General features: G+C 34.7%; 1 protein-coding gene across 2 annotated transcripts in view; it reads left to right on the top strand.

The window, feature by feature from the left end:
• LOC136025215 (prolactin-releasing peptide receptor-like) overlaps window positions 1–26,274 on the top strand; it is a 173,744-nt gene that overhangs the window by 69,174 nt on the left and 78,296 nt on the right. For both annotated transcript variants that reach the window (XM_065701033.1, XM_065701031.1), the window contains exons 3-4: window positions 118–366; window positions 6,168–6,347. In XM_065701033.1, the coding sequence (XP_065557105.1) occupies window positions 118–366; window positions 6,168–6,347 (429 nt within the window). The remainder of the gene's footprint in view (window positions 1–117; window positions 367–6,167; window positions 6,348–26,274) is intronic.

The following is a 26,274-nucleotide window of genomic DNA, read 5'->3' on the forward strand; positions in this document are numbered from 1 at the left end:
AAAGATCACTCCTTCTCCGTCTCCCTCCAGTTAAACTCCCGAAAGTTAATATCTATGAACAACTTTCAAAATCCAGTCTTTGCTAGGTAATAGTAAAAAGGTGTTTTATTTTCTTAGGTATATCCGTTGTTCATCGTTATATATGGATGCCTGATTCTGTTTGGTATTGCCTGCAATGTGGCACTGCTTGGAGTTGCTATCAAAGTGGACAAACGACAAAAGGACCCTACTGTTTGCTATTTAGTCAATATTGGAATAGCAGGAGTTATACAATGTACCATCGTTTTACCCATTTCTTTAGCAGTACTATTAATTCAGAACTGGGTTTTTGGCGCGTTCTTGTGCTATTTTTTGCCAATGTTACAGGTATGAGTAAAAGATTTTATTATAATTTTTTCATTTCATCAAGAGATCTTTTTGTAAAATCAGTAGTCTCATTTTTTTTTACAGTCTTCGTTATGTTTCGTTCAAAAGTGTGATTTTGGCAAGCAATCAGATCCCACATCTTCAACTAAAGCAGAAACTAAAACAGCTAAGCTAAGGTCAAGTTGGTAACCTTGCATTATTTCTATAATCCCAGCACAAACAATCCTATAAACCATAATATATATTAAACCCTTGTAAATAGCCAAAACGGTTTAAAGCTGGTGGTATTCCGTAGTAATTATAGAAAAATTGGAGAAACTCCGTAAATCCTGTCCTTTTGGACTACCAGACTTAGAGGCTCTCCTTCCTACTTATTTGTCTGAGCAGAAGAAAGTATGTGCTTCATAAGAATCATGAGGCGTCTGCCGTTATCAAGATGGATATCCTCGAAGCAAATATCCAACAGATGACGACTGTGGTCCTAAGGACACGATTTCTGAAAATAAATATACACACCAAGCTTGGCTTACGGAACGTTTATACAATGAGTCAGCTATCCAAAACAGTGAAACTTACGAGGGAAATGCGTAACTACCACCTTATTCTACTGGTATTGTCACAGAAGGCTTGTTTCTGGACAAATAAGGCTCGACAATGACCATGATTGTTCTAATAAATTGGACCAGTGTATTACCAAAGATAATTGTGACGAGATTCCTTGGAGCCCATACAAAACTGACACTTCATCTCTCATTTCAATCTGATGATAGCAAAATACCACCTTAAACTATAAAGGAATCACAATGATAAAAAGGCACCCTCAAGGCCCCTTTTCGACTGACGAAAGCTATTGGATAGGACAGTAAAGCAAGCCTTTCGAATCTAGGGTTAAAATCGAAGCCCTGCCCATACCTGACGGTGCAGACTGGGAGCAACTGTATGAAAATATGAAGGAGTGTTACCAGGAAGCAGCAAAGGCAACGATTGGCTACCACAGGAAACCATAAGACCAGCACCTGTCACACACAACCTGGTAGCGCGTCGATGAAAGTAATAAGATAAATTTGCTCCTTCTTCAGGGATAAAATCTTGAGTGCCTGATACTCAAGAATGAAGAATACAAAGCTGTTGATAAATCGGTAAGGAAAACGGCTCGGACAGACAAGCTCTAGCTAGTTGAGCTCAAAGTGGCCGAAATAGAGGAAGCGGCAAAAGAAAGGACTCTAAAGCATTGTATAGAATAACTAATGAAATAAGTGACAAAATGTCTTCCTTACAGCACAGACCAGTTACAGAACCATCAGGGAACCTTGTTACAGAACAATCAGCTTTCAAATAGGTCTGGTCCTGTTACTTGGAAGAGTGACTGAATAGTCTACTCTCAAAATCACCCCAAACATTCCTAGTGCCTCTTGAAACATAGGTATTCACCCCTTACTAATATTGAAATTCTGGCAGCAGCTAAGAAGGTCCAAAAAAGGAGATCTCCAGGGAAAGACTGCATCTCAGCTGAAATGCACATGATTCAAAGAACTACATTACATGATTTATATTTCGAGAAGTCCTTCGACTCAAAAGACTGGTAAATCTTGTGAAAAATCCTTCTACACTATGAAAACCTAGAGAAACTAGTTAACTACTCCATTACTCTGTATGAAAACGGCAAAAGATGCGTTAAGACATACTATGGTCATGCACAATTTTTTTATATCCTATCTGGAGTAAAGCAAGGCTGCATTTTGTCACTATTGCTTTTCGTTATAGTGATCTACTACTTCATCAGACTCAGTGAATCACATGGCATCCGGAAAACCCAGGGACTTGGCTAAGTGACCTTGACTTCGCTGATGGTATCGCAGTGCTAGATTCCTGCAAAAAAGGCTCCAAGAGCTACTGAATGGGCTGGATAGGAGAAAAAAAGCCAAACGAATAGGTCTGAAAAAAACGCCGGGAAGACCAAATACCTGGCAAAATAATAATCTCCTTAAATATCAAATATGCAGACTAGGATGTTGAACAAGTAGTCCAGTTGAAATACTTCGGGAGTATAATTGAAAAGACTGGCTCAACAGCATAAGATGTTTTGGAAAGAATCGGACACGCAAATGGCACCTTTAAAAGATTAAAAAAATACGAAGATTCCAAAACTCCTCTCTCCTCTCGAATCTTTGCCTTTTTAACAGCAGTGCGCTGCCTGTACTCCATTATACTTCGGAAACATGGTACTTGGAGCAACATCAAGAATGATGAATTCAAGCTTTCGAAAATATTTGCCTCCAAAAAACATTGAGTATCCATTGGATCTAGAAAATCTCAAACCAGTCAATATAAGATGCCTCTAGACAACCGCTTGTGACCGTCGTCATTAGATTACCTTGATGGAGATACTTTGGATATGTACTACGAATGGCTGATCAATGAATTCTGAAAAATGCTTTACCTCACTGGCAACCAGTGGTGACCCGTCGTAGGGAGAGGTTCGGGAATATACTCAGGCAGAAGTATCTGATTGACCTAAGTAGCCTTAACACTTTTATCCTGCCCTAGTGGGAGGAGGTTTTTGCTGCAGAAAACCGCCAGTATAATTGAAGGCTCTTCCTCGATCCTTTATGTGTCCGTGGTGGCACAGGTGGAACTAAGGTCCAAGGTAAAAAGATTAATTCAGGTTCTTTCACACTATGATTTAGGACCTTTCTAAGCCTTTCACAATGGACCAAAGCTTGAATATCCCTTTCCACTGTGCCCGTTTAATTTTTGAATAAGTCCGATTTCAATGATTGTGATGATCTTAGACAATGATTGTGATCAGAGCCTACAAGGACCTTATTAATTATGAACAAATATGTTTAACATAACGTGACACGGTTAGTGAGCATTGAAATTTCTATAATTAGTCTGAAAGCCGCTTTATTCTCTCCGTTTTTCCACTTACCCGTATCAGATTGTTAAAATTTTATATTGCCACGTTATACAAGTGAAAATAAAGTTGGATCAGGATGAGTATCATGACCAGGTAGGGAACGAACATTCTAGTGATGGCTAAGATTGAAATGGTGGTTAGAATCAGGGATTAAATCCTGAATACTGCCACAAATCCAACAATGTATGATGTTTCACACTAAGTAAAAACAACTCTCGTTAATAGTAGCCAAAAACTTAAAAAACAGAGGTTTTGAACATATTACCAAACGAATTTTACTCTTAATCATACGGACATTTTAATCATACGGACATTAAACTGTGCATTCTTGGGTTCAGAGTGTTGAACTGTTTGCGAGAGATCCTTTATATAAAACTAAAGAGGGGAGTGGGAGCTTACCTTCCAAATTTCCTTCATTTAGACTAGATATTTAAGAAGATGAAAGGAAGATATTTAGACTGGGCGAAAGACATAGGCTAGGGTTGTTGTAGCTCGTGGATGGTGAGATCACCATAGAGACTTCCCATCTGTAGAAGGATTGATTGACCCTGCTCTCACAACGTCGTACAGGATCTATAAAACCGTTTCTCTCAGTGCCAATCCCCCACCCGTCACTGAGAGGGAGGTGGGGTGGTATTTTGCAGGGCGTCTGTCCTTTACTTTCGGAGACCACTGATAGATGAAAAAACACACAAAAAGTTCATTTTCACAATTTTACTAAACCTATTGCCTTTTTAAAATTAAAAAAAAATAATAAGAGTCATTTCCACAATTGGACAAAGTGACAGTTTTGGAACGAATTGTTCCAAATTTCTCAGATCTGGTCCATGATTGTTCTAAATTTATGCAATGGCTGCTTTGTTTAATGCACCAAGAAACTTTGTAAATTTTCACGACTTTACAATACTACACTCTGATACAATGGTATAATTTTGTTCTATTATACTGTATTGTGATATCTATAATTTATTCAATTAGAAACCTATTAAAGATAGATATATATTAATAGAAATATATTTTGTGACGTAAAATTAACAGAAACCTTACAACCATCCCACATAATCTGGGTATATACCGTTGAGATTAATTTTGTTCGTTTCTTTTTATTAATATAGAATTAATCTAATTTGTTAATCTTTATTGGCCACTCCTTAGTCACCGTGAATAGAATAGCAATTTATCATTTTAGATGTAATCCAGATTACGCAATAAGCCGTATCTTTAGGAGGAGTTTTGATTCCAAGATGTGTAGCTCCTCATAAAACACTCTTTATAATTAAGAACGTGGTTAAAGAGTCGACCAAGGCTTTTTCTGTAATTGATTGGATTGATTTTAAACGTGCAGATATGTATACTGAAGAAATTTTACCAAGGATTAGATAAAGGCACGTCCCCATTAAGGTCAACTAAGAACTATTTTCTCAGCGTTCTGAAGCCCAGCATTGACGTTTGTGCAGCGCATAAAAAAAGCTGGAAAAGCAAAAATTTATGATATGAAAGCAATAAGTATTTTTTTGATTTGAAAATTGACATTTTTCTTGCCTTTTTTGAACTTTGGCTATCCTATCCTGTAAAAGCTATTTCAACATTCAACAACTGTGTTGTCACCCACGACTTCTTTGTGTTTTAAAATGATTAAACAAAAAAGGCAAGTTTTTTTTCATCTGAAAGTAAGGAGCAACATTAAAACTTACAATGAACAAAAATAACTACGTATATGAGAGGGTTCATTCCCTCGTCAATACCTTGCTGTTTATGTAAAGTTCGATTTTTTTTCCAATTCCTTAAGAATGATCCCGGAATAACAAAGGCTGTTTAATTAGAATAAACAGCTCTTTTGAAAGTACTAAATAAACTGTAGCATAAAGAGCGAGGTATTGACGAGGGGGCAAACCTCCTCATATACATAATAATTTCTGTTTGTTTTAAGTTTTAATGCTGCTCCTTACTTTCAGATGAAAAAACTTCTTTTTTAATTTAATTTCTGATCATTTTTATTTCAATAATGCAGGGTACCTAGTGCCACTTTCATGGAAAATTCCCTTCCCCCATGAAACATTTTCCTCCATGGAAAAATACTCCCACGTAACCCCCTCCCCTTGACTCGACCCAAACAGAAAAATCCTCCTAAAAACGCCTATATACTTCCAAATAACCAATACTAAATGTAAATAATGGGCAAAGTTCATAACTTACAGCCCTTTCCCGGGGAGTGTGAGGGATTAAGCCATCCTCAAAGACATAGCTATTAAAATTTTTGACTATACTGACAAAATGCCTTTCTAAAAATTATGATTGGGTGACTTTGGGAAAAAACGAACAGAAACGAACAGAAAATATTACGTATACGAGGGGGTCTGCCCCCTCTTCAATAGCTCACTCTTTACGTTAAATTTTGTTATTACTCTCAGAAGAGCTATCCCTTTTAATTAAATGGCCGTTGTGATTCAGGGGTCATTCTTAATGAATTGAAAAAAACTTGAACTTTAGTGTAAAGAGCAAGGTATTAACGAAGGGGTGAACGCCCTCATATATGTAGTAATTTCTGTTCGTTTTAAGTCTTAATGTTGCTCCTTACTTTCAGTTGCAAAAACTTGTTTTTTTTATCTAAGTTCTGATCTTATTTGAAATAATGCCGGTCTGGCACCCCATTCATGAAGAATTCCCTTCCCCCCATGAAATTTCCTCCATGAAAAGATACTCCCTCATAACCTCCTCCCCGACCCATTCCCCAGAAGAACTATTTTCTGAACTTGATTTTCTGAACTATTGATTTTTTGCGTTACCCTATCCTATAAAAGCTATTTCAACGTTTAACAACAGTGTTGTAACCCTCAACTTCTTTGTGTTTTAAAATGAAACGTGTTTTTTTTTTTTGCAGGACATACCGATCAACGTCATAATGCTAACATTTGTTGCTATCGCCTGGGATCGTTATCGCTTCATTCATTGCCCCGAAAGGAAAAGAATGCCCACCTACGTGGTATCCTTTGTCATTTGGATTACCTCGATGTGTGTAGTCATGCCGTATGCAGCATATATGGCATATTTTCCATTGCAGGTGAGACTTTGAAATTTCCTGATAGATTTGGTTTTCTATCGATATTCAACAGACGGACATCATGGTGAATAAATGAATCATAGAAACTTCACGGCTGGAAACTAATATTCTCACATTTACTTCATATTTGTGATTCAATAGCTAAAGGAGTCATCTCAAACGAATGCGGAGAGTGACATTAAAGCTTAAAATGAAGGGAAAACATCAAATACCCGAGATCAATTACCACCCCATCGACCCCAACTATTTATGCCAAACTGTAATTTGCACGTTGAAAGTCTTAGCGAGGCAAAAAATATAGCCATTTGTCAGCTGCTAATGTTTTATTTATTGAAGTTATTTAGCATTTTTTGTTGAGCAGCCACAGGTCATATTCCTTCCTTGGTCAGGAACTGATATAGGACATCGAACTATCTTTTTCTTGGACTACATAGAAATGTTCAAACAGTGGCCACGGGGTTGAAATCGTGGGTGCCATGAGAGGGATTTATTATGGCATAGGAGATGATCGCACCATCCTTGTGCACATTGTGCTACTTACAGGGAAAATGATCAAATTAGTATCAGTTATAAATCCTGGAAGAAAAGTGCACTTTTTGTTCAATCAACGCTCCCACCCTGATAAACCACTGTTTTTCTCCATAATGGCTAATGCACAATTTAAAATTTACAAGTGAAATAAATTAATTTAATAAACCTTGAAAATAAATATACATATTAATTGATAATTTCGCATAAACTACGTGCTCTTTACTTAGGCAATGCTAATGCGCTGCCAATGAAAAGGGTGTTATATTTAATTAAAAGTTTGAACAAAAAGGTACTGGAACTTCTTAAGACAAGGTTCGCAAGATCTCCTTAGGCTTAAAATATCCCCCGAGATTTCATTTCATTAATGAACTGGTTTTCAATTCAATAATTTCCATGAAGGCAACTTCATAACAATTTGCTTCGTAACAATTTGTAACCTAAATAGTAACCGAAACTCCAAAAATTAAAATTTTTAAAACAAAAGATATATTGAAAGAATTGGCTTTCCATTCTGATTCTTATTATATAAACTAAATTTGATATTACCCATCAAAAGAAACGAGCCTGAAAAAGTTTGCCTGATTTTTGAAAAAGGGGGAAACACCTCCTAAAAGTCAAGCAATTATAGTGAGAATGAAGACATCAGATTTAATATATCAGAGAATATTTTTGTAAGGGTTTCATACTCCCACCTAAAAAAATGGGCAATTTTTTTTTTACCAGATGAAATACAAGGGATGCGTGTTTTTTTGTTCTTTCCCCAGGAGTGACCATATAACAGGAATTAATGGGTCATAGAAGATCAGGAGACGGCCGTTTACAAATGGAAATGAAAAGTTCTAGTGCCCTCTATAAGTGACCAGAAAGATTAGGTGGCAACTAGTCCACTTCCTACACCCCTCTTTTCCCCAAGGACATCCGATCAAAATTCTGAGACAGCCATTTGATTCAACATATTTGAAAAGTCTCGGAACTATTCATTTGGGGATGATTTGTTTCCCCCTAAATCGCTGTTGATAGGGCTATAACTTATGCAGCTTGCAAATCGCTTTTACATAGTGCTTGTTATGGAAATATGGAGAAACTTTTGGCGGAATTTTTGCTGGAGGGGATTTTCCACGGGAAAGATTCTCCTTGGCAAGAAAAGATTTTGTGGGAATTTCCTGTGGAAATTTTGAAGGGGGAAGGGAGGGAAAGGGATTTCCTGGTATGATTTGAGGAAAGCTCAGATATTAAATTAAAACAAAAATAGCTTTTTCAACCGGAAGTAAGGAGCAATATTAAAACTTAAAACGAACAGAAATTATTACGAATATGAGAGAAGGCTGCCAATTCCTAAACACTTGCTCTTTACGGAAAGTGTTTGACTTTTTGTCACAATTTCAGAGGCAACGCTATAGCGCTGCCTATAGTAAAGATCATAAGGCTGCAATGTTTTTTAGTTTTTTTTTCCCAGAGACACTTCATATGGAGGTGGGGGTCATATAAATTTTGGAAGGGGCTTGCTCGATTGGAAATTGGAAGTGCCCTTTTTAAGAGTCAAAAGCGATCAAAGGGCAACTAGCCCGCCTACACCCTTTTCCCCTAAATGCAACAGATAAAAATTTTGAGATAGCCATTTTGTTAAAAATGGTTCAAAGGCTAGATAACAAAAACTCCGGTGTCGATACAACCCCCCAGGGCCCGGGGCAGGCGTTTTAAGTTATGCCTTGAGGGCAAGTATGGTTCTTATGGAAGGGGTACTCAAATAAACTTCAAAAAGGGTTCAATTTATTGGAAATTTAAAGTTCTAGTTCACTTTTAAGAGTCAAAAGAAATCGGAGGGCAACTAGCCTCCCCAAGTCCTTTCCCTCGGACCCATCCGATAAAAATTTCGAGATAGCCATTTTGTTAAAAACAATTCAAAGTTCAGATAATAAAAACTCCGGTTTTGACACAACCCCACTAGGGCCTGGGGCCAGGTGTTGTAAGTTTTGTCCTTGAAGCATGTATATTTGTTATAGAAGGAGTACTCGTATAAACTCCAAAGAGGCCTAATTTGATTGGAAATTGAAAGTTCTAGTTCACTTTTTAAGAGTCAAAAGAGATCACAGGGCAACTATTCCCCATGCCCTTTTTTCCCCAAACCCGGCTGTTACGAATCTTGAGATTGCCATTTTTTTTTAAATACTTCAAATATCAGATAAGAAAACTTCAGGGTCGACACAACGCCCCAGAGCCCGCAGGCAAGTGTTTTAAGTTTTTACCCTGAGGCGTATAAGGTTCTTATGTAAGGGGGGGAGGTAGTAAAAACTTCAAAGGTAGCTCATTTGATTGAAAATTGAAAATTCTAGTTACCACTTTATGCGTAAAAAGTGAACAGAGGGCATCTACCCTACCCTTATCCACACACCCTCTTTTCTCCAAATGTATCCAATGCAAATTTTTAGATAGCCAGTTTGTTTGAAATAGTCCAACTATCAGATAGCAAAAACTTCGTTGCCAACATACCTTCTCCCCCAGAGCCCCGGGAAGGGTTATAGCTTATGACGCGAAGGCATATAAGGTTTTTATGGAAGAGGTGGTCGTATAAACTTTGGGGGGACTCACATGATTAGAAATTGAAAGTTCTAATTCCTTTTTTAAGAGTCAAAAGTGAACCGATGGCAACTAGCCCCCCTCCCAACCTTCTTTTCTGCCAATGCGTCCAATCGAATTTCTTATACAGCCATTTTGTTCAAAATAGACCAAATATAATATAACAAAACCTCCAGGGATAAAAAGCCCCCCAGAATCCGGAGGTAAGTGTTGTAAAATGTGGCCTGGGGTATATAAGGTTCTTACGAAAGAGATGGTTGTATAAACTTTGGAGGGGGCTCAATCAATTGTAAATTAGAATTTCTAGTGCCCATTTTTAAGAGTCAAAAGTGATCGGAGGACAACTAGCCCCCCCCCCCCACCAACCCTCTTTTACCCAAATTCATCCGATCAAATTTTTGAGATATTCGTTTTGTCCAATATAGACCAAACATATTATAATACAAACTCCTGGGTCTACGCAACCCCCCAGAACCTCGGGGCAAGTGTTTTAAATTATGCCCCGTGGGCATATAGGGTTTTTATGGAAGTAAGGGTCGTGTGAGCTTCGGAGGGGGCTCATTCTATAGAAAATTATTGTTCTTTTTTTAAGAGAGTCACAAGAGACTGGAGGGAAACTAGCCCCCTGGCCTCTTTACCCAAAATCCATCCGATCGAGCTTTTTTGATAACTATATTGTTAAAATGAGTAAAAAAATCGGACAACAAAACCTCCAGAACACAACTCCCTAGAGCCCGGGAGAAAGTGTTGTATATTATGGCATGGGGACATATAAGGTTTTTATGCGAAGGTTTTTAGAATAGTTCAAAGATCAGACTTCCTCGACCTTCACCCCCACTCCAAAAACTTATCAACGATATTTTATTCTAAAACTTAAGGGAGCTGACCCCTGGCACTCCCTGCATTGCCTGCCTCCCCTCTCCTAAAAATATTAAAGGCATTTTATTAGAAAAATTATAGGAACTCACCCTTGACCAATCAAAAGTGGCTCGACGTGGCTCGAACCCCCCCCCCCCCCCCAAAAAAAATGACTATTTAACGATATTTTATTCCAAAACTTATGGGAGCTGACCTCCATGGCCTGATTCCCATTCCCCTCAGAAAAATTATCAATGATGAACTATGGGAGCTGACCCCTGACCCTCCCTCCATGGCTGAACCCCCACAACCCCCTCCCACCCAAAAAACTTATTAACGATATTTTATTCCAAAAGTAATGGGATTTCAGTTTAATTTTATTACCTGTTTCCAAAACTAATCAAGACACCTGTATTCTTCACTAAAAACAAGAGTTTGGCTACAGCACTTTTCCCTAAAAGCATAATACCTACTTCGTATCTGGTGCTTTACAAAAATGAATTAAATTATAAATATTTTCTTTTGCACTTATTACAAGGTTGAAAATAAAAAGAAAATTGGAGTGAAACCAGGCCAGGATTGACCAATAGGCCCACTGGGCCATGCGGTTTTCACTATCCCCGAAATTTTCGGGAATTCCCCAAAAAATCTTGCAAAAACGGAGCGGCAACAACGCTCGGGCTTAGAAGGGTCAAAGCTTTGAATCCGGCCTTTAGTGATACCAAATCTTGATCTGGTCAGCTTTCAGCAAATAATATCATAACATATCATATCATATTTAGTTTAATTTTATTAGTTCTTGCCAAAGGTGTTAATTTATTTTGGAATAAAAAATTATTTTGAAATAGGGAATCTTGAAAATATTGAAACTTTGACAATGAAAAATGAACAGAAATTAATGGGAAAAAAACTTTCCGAAAAATGAGTCTTTAAAGAAAAGTGAAAGCCATATTGAACTTAAGATCAGACAAAATAGAAACTTAAAATAACTCAAACACAAAACGACTAGAAACTACTAAAAAACAAATGAAACCAACCCAAAACGGACAGTAATTAAATAAACAATCATAGCAAAAAAAAACAACAAGTACTAACATAAATGAATAGAAAAATCTCAACACGAGTAAATTTTTAATTGAGCATACAAATCAAGCTTAAAACGAAAAGAACTTTTCTGCTTTTGAAGTATAAATGAAACCCAAAATGAACAGAAATCAAATAAACAATCGTTGCAAATAAACGTACAATAAGTACTAATACATATGAAAAATAGATCTTAAAACGAGCGAAGTTTAAATTGAGGATACAAAATAAACTTGAAACAAACAAAAATTCACTACGTACAATAGTTTGGTTTTTGCCTCCTTCTCTCACTGTAAAGTCTAAAACCTACCGCGTCATTGGCGCTTTACTGAAAACGAGTCATATTACGAATATTTTTTTTGTTGCAAATATTATAACATTGAAAATGAGCATTAAAAAGTACAGTTAAAGTAGATTTTGAAATCATAAGCTTTTCCAATTTTTTTCCAAGACTATTCAAGACAAATATAGTTTCACTACAAACAAAGAGTCGGACACTGCCCCCTTCCCTAACTGTAAAAGCCAAAGGTCTACTGCATCATTGGCGCTTAATTAAAAATGAATTATATTACAATTTTTTTCTTTTCCAGTTACTACAGTATTGAAAATGAAAATAAAAGTTACAGTGAAATAAAATTTTCAACTGATGATCTTTCATCAATTAATATCATTATATATCAAATATTTAGTTTGATTTTATTTGTAGTTTCCAAGGCTGTTCAAGACATATATAGTTTTCAGTAAAGCGCCAATCTCGCAGTAAGTTTTAGACTTCTACAGTGAGAGAGGGAGGCCTAAGAGAGGGAAACCTAACTCTTGTTTGTAGAGACTTTTGTTTGTTTCAAGCGTGATTTGTATGCTCAATTTAAGTTTCGCTCGTTTTAAGATTTATTTATTCATTGATATTAGTACCTATTGTATGTTTGTTTGCTACGATTGTTTGTTTGATTTCTGTTCGGTTTGGTTTTATTTATACTTCAAAAGCAAAATAGTTTTGTTCGTTTTAAGCTTGACTTGCATTTTCAATTTCAGCTTCTCTCGTTTTAAGATTTTTTATTCATTTATGTTAGTACCTTTTGTATGTTTTTGCTATGATTGTTTATTTCATTTTTGTTTGTTTCGGGTATCATTTATACTTTAATAGTAATGTCTGGTCGTTTTGTGTTTGGGTTATTGTAGGTTTCTATTTTGTCTGATCTTAAGTTCAATATCGCCTTTTCTTTTTATTTTAATCTTAGTCTTCGGAGGTTTTTTTTTAAATTAATCCATAAGAAAGACTGCTCAAACGCAAGAGCCTTTGAATTTTGAATGAGGAATATATTTAGAATCTAAAACTTTAACGTAGAAAGCATGGGTTGAGGAAAGGGCAACCCCCCTCATTTATTGAGAAAAACTATTTTTTGTTCTAAGTTTGATGTTCCTCCTTACTTTTAGTTAAAAAACCTATTTTTTAATTTAGTTTTGTAACGACTGCATGTATCTTTAGGAATAAATGCACCAATGTGTGGCTTCATGGGTTCAGAAACTAGAGAGCAGAATCCACTTATGGATTCCCTGCAAGTTTTAATTGATTGGTTGACACGGAGCTTCTCCTTGATAGTATTTTGCCCTCCTCGTGCCAAATTTATCGTTTCACAACTCAAACAACATGGAAACGCCACAATTCTGTATTACAATCTTTTTTGCTCCTTTAAAAGACCGTATTATTTTCAGTTTAATATTCAATTGAACATCATTTCAAACAGTTCGTGGTTACGAACTGTAGTAAGGAGCGACCTGGTTCAATAGTAACCGAAACTCTAAAAGGAAATTTTAATACCAATAGTTATATACTACGAATCGTATTTTTATGTTGATTTTAAATATATAAGATCAATCAAGTTTAGCCTTACCTATCAAATGTTACGAGCCTTAGGAAATTTGCCTTATTTTAGAAAACGGGGGGAACACCCCCTAAAAGTCATAGAGTGTTAACGAAAATCACACCATCAAATTCAGCATATCAGAGAACCCTACAGTAGAAGTTTCAAGGTCTTATCTATAAATATGTGGAATTTTGAATTTTTTGCCAGAATACAGATCACGGATGCGTTTTTATTTGTTTGATTGCTTTTTTTTTTTTTTTTTTTTTCAGGGGTGATCGTATCGACCCAATGGTCCTAGAATGTCGCAAGAGGGCTCATTCTAACGGAAATTGAAATTTCTAGTGCCCTTTTTAAGTAACCCAAAACTGGAGGGCACCTGGGCCCCTTCCCACGCTCAATTTTTCCCAAAGTCATCGGATGAAACATTAGAGATAGCCATTTTGTTCAGCATAGTCGAGAAACCTAATAACTATGTCTTTGGGGATGACTTAATCCCCCAGAGTACCCGGGGGAGGGGCTGCAAGTTACAAACTTTGACCATTGTTTACATACAATGTATGGACGTTTTTAGGGGGACTTTTTTACGTTGAGGGGTCGAGGGTAGGGGGTCACGTGGGAAGATCTTTCCACAGGAAGTGTACAGCCGTTTTCAGGGGGACTTTATCGTGTTAGAGGGTCAGGGGGATGGTGTTAGATGGAAAGATCTTTTCAAGGAAGAATTTTTCATGAGGGAAGAGAATTTTCATGTAGGGGGTGCAGGATTTTCAAGGATTATTTAAAAAAAAAATGAGAAAAAAATTCAACTGGAAGTAAGGAGTAGCAGTAAAACTGAAAATGAACAGAAATTATTACGCATACAAGGGGTTTCGTCTCTTCTTCAATACCTTCCTCTTTACGCTAAAGTATTTTAAATAATTTCAACTATTTAATCTACGGCCTTTGTGATTCAGTGGTCATTCTTAAAGAACTGGGGAAAAATTTACGCTTTAGTGTGAAGAGCCAGGTATTAAAAAGGGGGCAAAATCCCTTATATACATAATAAAAATATACGAATATAGAAGTTCGTTACGTAAGTTAGTTTTTAAGTTACGTTTATGCATTACTAATAAAAACGTTCGTAAAAAAATGAAAAGTTCTAGTTGCATTTTTAAGTAACCAAAATTGGAGGGCAACTAGGCCACCTCCCCTACCCTTTTTCTTATCAAAATCGTCCGATCAAAAATATGAGAAAGCCATTTAACCAAAAGAAAATTATATTAATGTGAAATTTCGGTTTAATTATTCATGTGCGGTGAGCCAAAATCAAAACATGCATTAATTAAAAACGTTTAGAAATCAATTAAAAAACAAGTTTTTTTTCAGCCGAATGTAAGGAGCGACATTAAAAATTAAAAAGAATAGAAATTATTCTTTGTATGAAAGGAGCTCTCCCCTCCTCAACGCCCTACTCTTTACGCTAAATTTTTTATGGTTTACAAAATTGAAATGTGACAAAGAGTCAAGTTTTATCGTAAAGAGTAGGGGGTTGAGAAGGGGACAGCCCCTTTCATATACGGAAAAATTTCTGTTAGTTTTTAGTTACAATGTTGCTCCTTACTTTCAGGTGAAAAAACTTGTTTTTTGTTTATTTAATCAATGTCATAGGACCATCTTTTTGGTAGGATCATCCCTGAAAAAACAACAACAAACAAGCAAAAGAAATAAACACGCATCCATAACCATAGTTCTCAAGAAAAATTTAAAGCTTTCTAATGAATGGAAAACATATATAAAATATTCTAATAGGGTTACCTTATATGCTGAGTTTGACTTTGGTTTAATTTTCATCAAGATCACCTTACATATAAAGGGTGCTTCAAATCTTTGTAAAAAAAAACTAACCATTAACTTTATCATTCTCATAACTTTCAATGGGTGACTTAAAGTTTAATGAATTTATGTTTTTGGAGTCGCCATAAAATTATTTGATTTCCTTAATATTTTTCGACTTCTTTTTTTCAGAGTATCCTCCAACATTTTTATGTCTCACTTTTTACTTACAGTTCATTGCCATGAACTGTTTGATTTGCAAGTTGCTTTTTTTTTTTTGACTAACATTTTTTCTTCAAATTAGATATTTCTCATCAATTTTCTCTTACTCATTTCAATTAACTTGTATTTTTCATATAATGGGGAACTTTACATTTCTTAGTAATAACCCTGAACATACTATAGTAAGAGATCCCAAGACCATTTTAATTAAATACTACAACAAAGTATGAATACCTATTTCATATGTTTCTGTTGCTACTGGAGACGAGAATAAAGAATATGATCATTAAAATTATATCTGCGTTACCTAATCTCAAAGAAAACAGATCAAATAGGAAAAAATATTACGAAAAGAAATTATCCCTTTGAAAGCAAAAGCCAAATCAATATGTACAAATATATATTTTGACCGATATTCAGACTAACAAATTACGTAAATTGTTCTAGTTGGATACGACCTTGTTAATAAAAAAATACCTTATTTCTTTCTGATTAATTTGGGCCAAACAATATTTAGTATGCTCGAGAAACATATAATTTCATAACTATCACCTTTCAAAATAAAACGTAGATGTAGCGGTCTAACTTTTCTGGTACGCTTCTGACCCCGAAATACTTTTTATTCCAAAATTTTCTGAGATTTGCTGGGTACCAAAATCACAAAGTTTTTAATCCAAAGAGGCTCGACCCAGTTACTATAAAGGTGAAACCAATTGACCATTAACGATTAAACCTAATAAAAATCAATGAAATTTTGAGTGTTCTGAGAGTTCAGGGTGCGACAATAAGTTAGGAAACTAACTGATAAAAATTTTAAGAGACTGAAATTTAGGAATGAATGAGGATGAAGCGATAATATTACTCAGGAAGAAATTTGACCAACATGATAGTTTCGCTTACCTAAGTTGTATTAGAAAAGCCAAGTCACGAAATGCTATGTTTCTTTTAAGTTAATCAAACAAAAAATGGTTTTTAACTGAAAGTAAGGAACAACATTAAAACTTAAAAAGAACAGAAATTATTTTGTATATGAAAGGGACTTTCCCCTCCTCAACGCCCTGCTCTTCAAGCTAATTTTATTTTGTTTTAAAAAGTAGAGTTTTGAGAAAGAGTCAAGAGTCGAACTTTGGCGTAAAGAGCGGGGCGTTGAGGAGGGGACAGTCCTATTCAAATACGGAATAATATCGGTTTGTTTTAAGTTTTAATGTAGCTCATTACTTTCAGTTAAAAAACTTGTTTATTTTTATTTAATTTCTGAACGTTTTTGAGTTAATGCAGGTGTTGATTTTAGATTACCGTACATGAATAATTAAAACAAAATTTGAACATTAACTTTACTTTGTTGGCTAAATGGCTTTCTCAGAGTTTTGATCGGACTATTTTGAGGAAAAAAGGGACCGGGGAGGGGGCCTAGATGCCCACCAATTTTTTTGTTTACTTAAAAAGACCAGTAGAACTTTGAATTTATTTACGAACGTTTTAATTAGTAATAAATATACGTAAATCACAGATTAACTTAAGTAAGGAACTTCTATATTCGTATATTTTTATTACGTATATGGTTCGGGGGGTCGTCCTCTCTTCAAAAAATTGCTCTTTACACTAAACCTCGAATTCTGTTCCAATTTTATAAGAATGACCCATGAACCACTAAGAACGTTTAATTAGAATAAATAGCTCTTTTGAAATTATCAAAATACTTTAGCTTAAAAAGCGGGGTATTGAGGAGGGGACGAGTCCACTCATATAAGCAAGTATTTTGTATTGATGAGGGGGGCAAACCCTCTCATGTACGTAATAAAAATATACAAATATAGAAGTTCATTGCGTAAGTTAATTCGTAAGTTACGTATATGTATTACTAATAAAAACGTTCGTAAAAAAATTAAAAGTTCTAGTTGCATTCCTAAGTAACCAAAATTGGAGGGCAACTAGGCTTCCTTCTTTACCCCTTTTTTCAAGATATTCCGATCAAAATTATGAGAAAGCCGTTTAGCCAAAAAAAAATCATATTAATATGCAAATTTTGTTTTAATCATTTATGTGCGGCGAGCCAAATTCAAAACATGCATTAATTCAAAGACGTTCAGAAATTAAATAAAAAAATCAAGTTTTTTCAACTGAAAGTAAGGAGCGACATTAAAACTTAAAATGAACTGAAATAATTCCTTATATGAAAGGGGCTGTCCCCTCCTCAACGTCCCGCTCTTTACACTTAGTCTTTTATTGTTTTAAAAAGCAGAACTGTAACAAAGAGTCAAACTTTAGTGTAAAGAGAAGGGCGTTGAGGAGGGGAAAGCCCCTATCATATACCAAATAATTTCTGTTCGTTTTAAGTTTTAATTTCCCTCCTTACTGTCAGTTGACACAACTTTTTTATTTTTTTATTTAATCAATGTTATACAACCATCTTTTTGGTAGGATCATCCCTGAAAAAAAAAAAACAAACAACAACAAACAAACAAAAGAAACAAACACGCATCCATGACCATAGTTCTCAAGAAAAAATATAAAGCTTTCTACATATTGAAAAACAGATATAAAATCTTCTAATAGGGTTACCTTATATGCTGAATTTGACGGTTTAATTTTCCTCAAGATCACTTTACATTTAAGGGATGTTTTAAATCTTTGTAAAAAACCTAAACATTAGCTTGATCATTCTCATAACTTTCAATGGGTGACTTTGGGTTTAATGAATTTACGTATTTTGAATCACAATAAATTCATTTGATTTCTATCTTATTTTTCAACTACTTTTTTTTTCAGAGTCTTCTCCAAGATTTGTATGTATCACTTTTTACTTATAGTTCATTGCAAGGAACTGTTTGATCTGCTTGTTGCTTTTTTGAAATAAAATTTTCTCTCGAAATTAGATCATTATGATCATTAAAATTATATCTGCGTTACATAATCTCAAAGAAAACAGATAAAATTTGAAAAAATTTTATGAAAATAAATTACCTTGTATTTTTCATATAATGGGAACCTTTAAATTTCTTATTAATAACCCTGAAAATACCCTGACAATAGTGTAGCAAGAGATCCCAAGACCATTTTAATTAAATACTACAACAAAGTATAAATACCTATTTCATATGTAACTGTTGTTACTGGAGAAGAGAATAAAGAATTTGATCATTAAAGTTATATCTGCGTAACATAATCATAAAGAAAACAGATCAAATTTGAAAAAAATATTATGAAAAGGAATTATCCCTTTCAAATCAAAGCCAAATCAATTTGTACAAATAGATATTTTGACCGATATTCAGACTAATAAATTACGTAAATTATTCTAGTTGGATAGGACCTTGTTAATCAGAAAGACCTTATTTATTTCTGATTAATTTGGGACAAAACAGTTTTAAATATGCTTGAATTTCATATAATTTCATAACTATCAACTTTCAAAAATAACATGCAGATGTAGCTGGCCAACTATTCTGGTACACTTCTGATACCGAAATACTTTTTACTCCAAAATTTTCTGAGATTTGCTGGGCACCAAAATCACAAAGTTTCTACTCCAAAGAGGCTCAACCCAGATACCATAAACATGAAACCGATTGACCGTTAACGCTTAAACCTAATAAAAATTAATGAAATTTTGAGTGTTCTGAGAGTCCAGGGTGCGAAAATAGGTTAGAAAAATAACAGATACAAATTTTAAGGGACTGAAATTTAGGAGTTAATGAGGGTTAACAGGTAATATTATGCAGGAAGAGATGTGACCAACATGACAGTTTCGCTTACTTAGGCTGTATTAGAAAAGACAAGTCACAAAATGCTACGTTTCTTTTAAGTTGAAAAAAGTTTGCAAGAACAGGAGGAAAAGTAATAGAAGTAACATTAGGGTATTGAGGCTACATTAATCACAGTGTTCAAGTGTAGCTCTGAAAACTTGGCACCCAGGTTGAAAGAGATCTTGGGTAGTCGTTTGAATAGCCGTATGTTAAAATAATATCCGCAGAAAATGTGGTTAGATCCCAGTTTCCAGGACTCTAAAGGAGAAAAGCTTCAGATTGTAGCATCGTTTACGAGTACAGGATGATTGGTTGCAAAAGTTATGCTTTTCGAAACCAGCTGGGTCTAAATAAAAAGAAGGATGCCGACGAATAGGGAAGAAGAAAGCCAGTAGAAAATTTTCGTTGGAAGTAAGACTGGTGGGATTAAAACAGAGATAGATAGAAGAGAAGTGATTGCACCTGTCGGCATTAGGTGTCTTGGTACTGAGATGAGTTATCTGTATTAGCAATTGTAAATGGTCCCAGAAGTACTGATTTCTCAGAATACACAGCTCAAGATGAAATATACTTTCTCGAAGGCATTTATGCAAGAATTTTAACTAAAGCCCTAGGAAAATAGTCTATAGAAAAGAGAAACATTAGAAATGCACTTGCTTTTTTCATGTAAACCTCAAAAACCATTTAAACTTGGCATCACCTGAGTAACATGGTCTTCAAGTAATTTGATCATTTTGAGTTCAAGTAAATTATTATTTGGTAGCGAGGAGAATTAGTGGTAAAAATAATGGATTATGCTACTTATTGGCACCAATTTATCCAGCCAGAGCCGAGCCTATAGCCCCCAGCTCTCCAAAAAATGTCAAATGTTTCATAAATAGGAAAATTAATGTGAGCGTTGTTTTCCTCCGAAAATTTCTACTTTTCTAGTCTCCATGTGCTACACATTACTCCAGCTATTATCTCTCTCTTTACCACTCATTATTTCTCATTATCAATCTCTTTCTCTCTCTCTCTCTCATTCTTTCTCTCTGTATATCCCTCTCTCTCCCTTTCTACTTTTTCTGTCTATCAGTCTCTCTCTTTCCCTCTCTCTGTTCCCCCTCTCTCTCTTTAACAAAAACACAAAAAACCTCGGAAATGGTAGAAGCATTCAACTATATTCACTTTCAAAAATGTGAAATCCTTTAAAATTTTGATTGTGCTCTAAGCAAATATTTTTCACGTCAGTTGTTAAGGTCAGTTGATGTTACTAGAGCATAAAAAGAACCTCATCCAATAAGTATTAGCTTATCAAAGAAACTGATGAGTTACATGAGACTTTGTTCTTTTGAACCAGTTTTTATCCTCTTCTCTTCCCGTCCCTGGCTAAAAAATCAAGGCTTAATGAATATAAAAAAGACTATACTTTTGTAGCAAATTCTAGACGGCTTGCAGCTATTTACTTTTTCTGTAACAAGGAATAAGCGAATTCGCCTCTTATATTTGCTGAAATCATGTTCTCATCTTTTTTGAGCCTTGATGTTTATGTGTTCATTTTTTTAAATTCCCTATTCAATCCTTTCTCGGTGCAGATAAATCTGCAGAAACCAACTGAAAAATGTTTTCTTTAGATGCTAATAGAGAATGGTTTAATGCGTCTTAACCTTTTTCTCCGCAGTAAAGAATAAGCTAAGATGAGTTTGACAAACACCAAAAACAAGAAGAACAATAAGGAATTTTTTAAGACAGTGGGAAACAAATTAGAATGAATATTTCGGCCCTATGTCCAAGGGCCGTCCTCAGTAATACAAATAAGAAAAAAACAACTTACAAGAGGATAAAATCAATAAAAGTAAAATGAACAGTTTTTCAAAACAGTCCCAACATCCTTACCTCAGCGAAGTTCAACCAGGACTGATAAATAAATTGTTATGAAAGGAGGCAATTCATTGAAATTAAAGAAAAGGATTTAAAAACACGTTTTTAATGCCAACCTAGCTATTTTCTTAGCCCAGCTTAGATATTAACACAGAACCTGTCACAAACAGACATATAAGATCAGCTGTGAAAAAAGCTAGGCTGGCATTAAGAACGTGTCTTTAAATCCTTTTCTTTCATTTCAATGAATTGCCTCGTTTCATAACAATTTATTTATCAGTCCTGGTTGAACTTCGCTGAGGTAAGGATACTGAGACTGTTTTGAAAAACTGTCCATTTTATTTTTTTGATTTTATCCTTTTGTAAGTTTTCTTTTTTTATTTGTATTGCTGAGGACAGCCCTTGGACATAGGGCCGAAATATTCATTCTAATTTGTTTCCCACTGTCTTAAAAAAGTCCCTATTGTTCTTCTTGTTTTTGGTTATGTGATGGAAAGGCAGTGTGGTCTTCGTCGTTATATAAGTTTGACTTCTTTAACCTCCTAATTCTATAATGCGTTTTATATTATTATGTAACAGAGGGAGAACCCTAGCATCGCCTTAGTAAAGAGCCATATTTCTTCCATGCATAATTTTTCCATTAGAAATTTTGTATGGAAGGTGCGGTCGTAAAACTTAAGAAAAGGCCAAATTGACCGGAAATTAAAAACTCTAGTGCCCTCTTTAAGTAATTAAATAAAAAAAAACTAATTTTTTTAGCTGAAAGTAAGGAGCGACATTAAAACTTAAAACGAACAGAAATTACTCCGTATATGAAATGGGTTGTCCCCTCCGCAATCCCTCGCTCTTTACGCCAAAGCTTTTAATTGTTTTAAAAAGTAGAATTGTGGCAAAGAGTCAAACTTCAGCGTAAAGAGCGAGGGATTGCGGAGGGGACAACCCATTTCATATACGGAGTAATTTCTGTTCGTTTTAAGTTTTAATGTCGCTCCTTACTTTCAGCTAAAAAAATTAGTTTTTTTTATATTTAATTTCTGAATGTTTTTGAATTAATGCATGTTTGGTTTTGGCTTTCCGCACATAAATTATTAAAATGAAACTTGTATATTAATTCTTTTTTTGGCTAAATGGCTTTCTCTTAGTTTTGATCAGACGATTTTGAGAAATAAGGGGTGGAGAAGGAGGCCTAGTTGCCCTCCGATTTTTCGGTTACTTAAAAAGGCAACTAGAACTTTTAATTTTTAATGAACGTTTTTATTAGAAAAAATACACGTAACTTAAGAATTAACTTACGTAACAAACTTTCATAACCTTATATTTTTATTATGTATACGAGGGGGTTTGTACCCTCGTTAATACCTCGCTCTTTACACTAAATGGTAAGTTTTGTCCCAATTCTTTAAGAATGACCCCTGAATCAGAAAGGCCCTAGAATAAATAGTTGAAATTACTAAAAATACTTTAGCATAAAGAGCAAGGTATTTATCTCCTCCTAAATACCTCGCTCTTTATGCTAAAGTATTTTTAGAACCCCTCATATGCGTAATTATCTCTGTTCGTTTTAAGTTTCAATGCTACTTCTTCCTTTTATTTGAAAAAACGTTTTCATGTTTATTTTTCATTATTTTCTTATAGTAATGCTAGAGAACCCTGCGCCCTTTTCATTGAATTTTTCTTCCCCCATGACAGATTCCTCCAAGGAAAGATCCTCCAACATAGCCCCCTCTCCTCAGCCTCACCCCCAAACAAAATAAAATCCCCCTGAAAACGTCTGTACACTTCCCAATAACCATTACTATATGTAAACACTGGTCGAAGTTTGTAACTTGCAGCCCCTCCCCCAGGGATTGTGGGGGAGTAAGTCATCCCCAAAGACATAGTTATTATGGTTTTCGACTTTGTTGAAGAAAATGGCTATCTCAAAATTTTGATCCGTTGACTTTCGAAAAAAATGAGCGTGGGAGGGGGCCTAGATGCCCTCCAATTTTTTTGGTCACTTAAAAAGGGCACTAGAACTTTTCATTTCCGTTAGAATGAGCCCTCTTGCGACATTCTAGGACCACTTGGTCGATACGATGACCCCTGGGGAAAAAAAAAAAAAAAAAAAAAAAAACACGCACCCGTGATTTGTCTTCTGGCAAAAAATACAAAATTCCACATTTTTGTAGATAGGAGCTTGAAACTTCTATAGAAGGGTTCTCTGATACGCTGAATCTGATGGTGTCATTTTCGTTAAGATCCTACGACTTTTAGGGGGTGTTTCTCCCTATTTTCTTAAATAAGGCAAATTTTCTCAGGCTCGTAACTTTTGATGGGTAAGACTAAACTTGATGAAACTTATATATTTAAAATCAGCATTAAAATGCGATTCTTTTGATGTAGCTATTGATATCAAAATTCAATTTTTTAGAGTTTTGGTTACTATTGAGCCGGGTCACTCCTTACTACAGTTCGTTACCACGAACTGTTTGATAATTGTGATGGAAGGGCTCAGGAGGGCCCTAGAAATATTTTTCCAAATTCACCTAAGAGTTTAAGGAGTATAAACACCTAGGAGATCAAAATGGTTCCTCAGTGAGCAGCAATGTAAATCGAAAGACGCGATATGTAGAAAGGTTGTTAATAAATCATATTTGCAAGATCTTTGCAAAGACCTGGGGGGTCAAATTAAAATTTTAAGGACGTGCTGTGAGACCACATAGACCCCAAAATTTAGCTTTCGAGGAGATGGACAGAGGTAAAACAAATAATTCAATATGTATCCATGCTATAAAACTGAGATTTCTGCAATATGTTTGTTCAGACTAGAAGGGGGGGGGGGGTTGAATTGAAACTTTCAGAGTACTGGGAAAAGGGGGGGGTATGGAGCCTCGACATTTGAAATTTAGAAAAAAGGCAAAGGAAATGTTTTTTCTACTATCTGATTAAGACATTTGACACTAAAAGCCCCTTTGGAATCTGACGCTCTCGCTTCTAAACTGTTAAGGGGACAGTAGCCCCGTTGTTATTTGTATCAATTTTGGTTTGTTTGACTTTTGACTTAATCATTTTTTTTTCATATAAGTTTATTCATTCATAGTAGTATCTGTTATTTTTATACTTGATATGATTATTTTTATTTCTATTATATTGAGTTTCGTTTATTCTTTCATAGTAATTTCTATTCATTTAGCTTTGAATTATAATGTGATTTTATTTTTGCTTTTTTTTACATTTAATACCACTCTTTATTTTTATTTGTAAACCTTTTGGTATGGAATTTTCTTTTTAGTTAATTTACGTAAGGAACCTAAAGGACAACAATAAATAATCTTCGTTTATTTTTAATGCGTGAAGGAATTTTAAATGTAGAGAGAATAGCAATTGCCGCTTGAAGATTATCGTTTAGACAGATTTGCAATAATTTAACACTAGAACCTATATATATATATATATATATATATATATATATATATATATATATATATATATATATATATATATATATATATATATATATATATATATATATATATATAAAGAGAAATTTGCCACAGCTGACGGGTAAGGATCATTTTTCTTTATTATAATATTTACCACAATAATAATTGTTTGCCACTTTTATTAAGTAATCAACAGGCACATCAGTAAATAATGAAGGTACGAGATTTAGAACGATAAAAAGGGAGCATCAGATAAAGAAGAAAATGCAGAAATTAGAATAAAAACAAGAAAGACGAAAAACGATTGGGAATCAATGTGTCAACATAAACAACTTAAACTTTTAAACAATTATACATGCATTAATTTTATCAAGGTCTATGACATGCAACATCATAAAACACTAAGTAAAGAGGACTAGAAAAAGAAAAAAAAATCGACGAAGAATCAAGAATCTTATTGTAATTATCATTAAATCTATGTTAAAAAAAATAGAAAAAACAAGAAACAAGAAACACCGACGAAAATATAATAAATGACTGTAATAATAGATTAAGAAACTACCATGCAATAACTACTTACAAAATACGTATTTGTTTTTCCCTGTATAAATCACTATGGTTCAAAGAAACTTATTGAGCAAAGTAGTTTATCTGTTTTGGTTACACATTATAACCATCATTTTCGCCAGAAAATTCATATTTTGTCTCATGGATTGTCCTACGGGTCACCTACTTTGCAAATCAGTGTCTATCCGAGGCTGTCACACCCGTTTTTCCGCCGAATTAGGACTTGTTGTTTTTATACTTTGTCAAGACTCTTATCACCCCGTCATAAAAATTTTGCAGCTGAAATTTATGTTGTTTTCGCACCAAATCAGAACGTTTGCTCAAGGTCAGGACATACTGTGGTGGATTACCACGGGTTGCATGCCATATAAATCCGTGTTTGTCTAAGGCTTCAAATTTGTTTATACACTAAATCAGGACTTAGGTTCTCTTGCCCGTAGTCAGGACAAACTTATTTTTACACAGAGTCAAAAGTGTTCCGCAGCTTGGACGAAGCTTGCTATTACACTGGATTCGGAATTTGCTCACTTTTGCAGCGTTTCATTAGAGCTTCGCAACTTAGACTTTACTCATTTTTTTAAACTAAGTCAAAATTCGCCTTATTTTACTACCGCGCTAAGCCACTCCATACTAAAGAATTAGCTTGTTTCTGTAGTGAGTTTAATTATTAGCTCATTTCTGCACCAAGGCATTTTGCTGGATTTCAGTCCACATCGTGTATTTAACTCATTTTACACTAGTTTATGACATGGCTGGATTTTGCATCATACTAGTTCGCCGCTTGCACTTCGTTTGTTGTAGGATTTCTTAGAAATAGCTGTTTCTTGCAACAAGTCACCAAAATAGCGCATCTTAGACATAGCTCTCGTTTTTGTATTTTTCAGTTTAAAGCAGTAGTTCAGAACCCTTTTTTTCAAATCCCATAACTATTGAAAAAAACTTTCATCGCTGAGTACACCTACACAAATTAAAAGCAAAAGAAGATTAAAAACAAAACCCGAACCTAACTTTGATACATTTTTTAACATATTGATTAAAATATGTTTTTTTTTAATTTTGGTTACAATGGGCTGTGGTTCATATTTTACTAAGTTGCAGCTACAGCTGCAGCCATGATAAAAAAAAACTGAGACGTTGAGGGATTTTTATACTTTTCATTGATTAAATAGTAACAGGAATTTAGACTAAAATAATAATTTGGTTGTTATTAGAGAGCCACTGTAGATAAGAATAATTAGGCGAATTATCCGCTTCAAAGAACACTGAAATATGGACTGCAAAATGTGCTTGCTTTATCAGCATTTCAAGTGATAATTCGACGAATGAGGATTTTATTCTTATTTACTATGCGAGTAAACAAAATGGGCGTTTCTCATCCTAATAATTG

Source organism: Artemia franciscana, chromosome 3, assembly GCF_032884065.1.
Source record: "Artemia franciscana chromosome 3, ASM3288406v1, whole genome shotgun sequence".
In the NCBI taxonomy this organism is placed as follows: Eukaryota; Metazoa; Arthropoda; class Branchiopoda; order Anostraca; family Artemiidae; genus Artemia; species Artemia franciscana.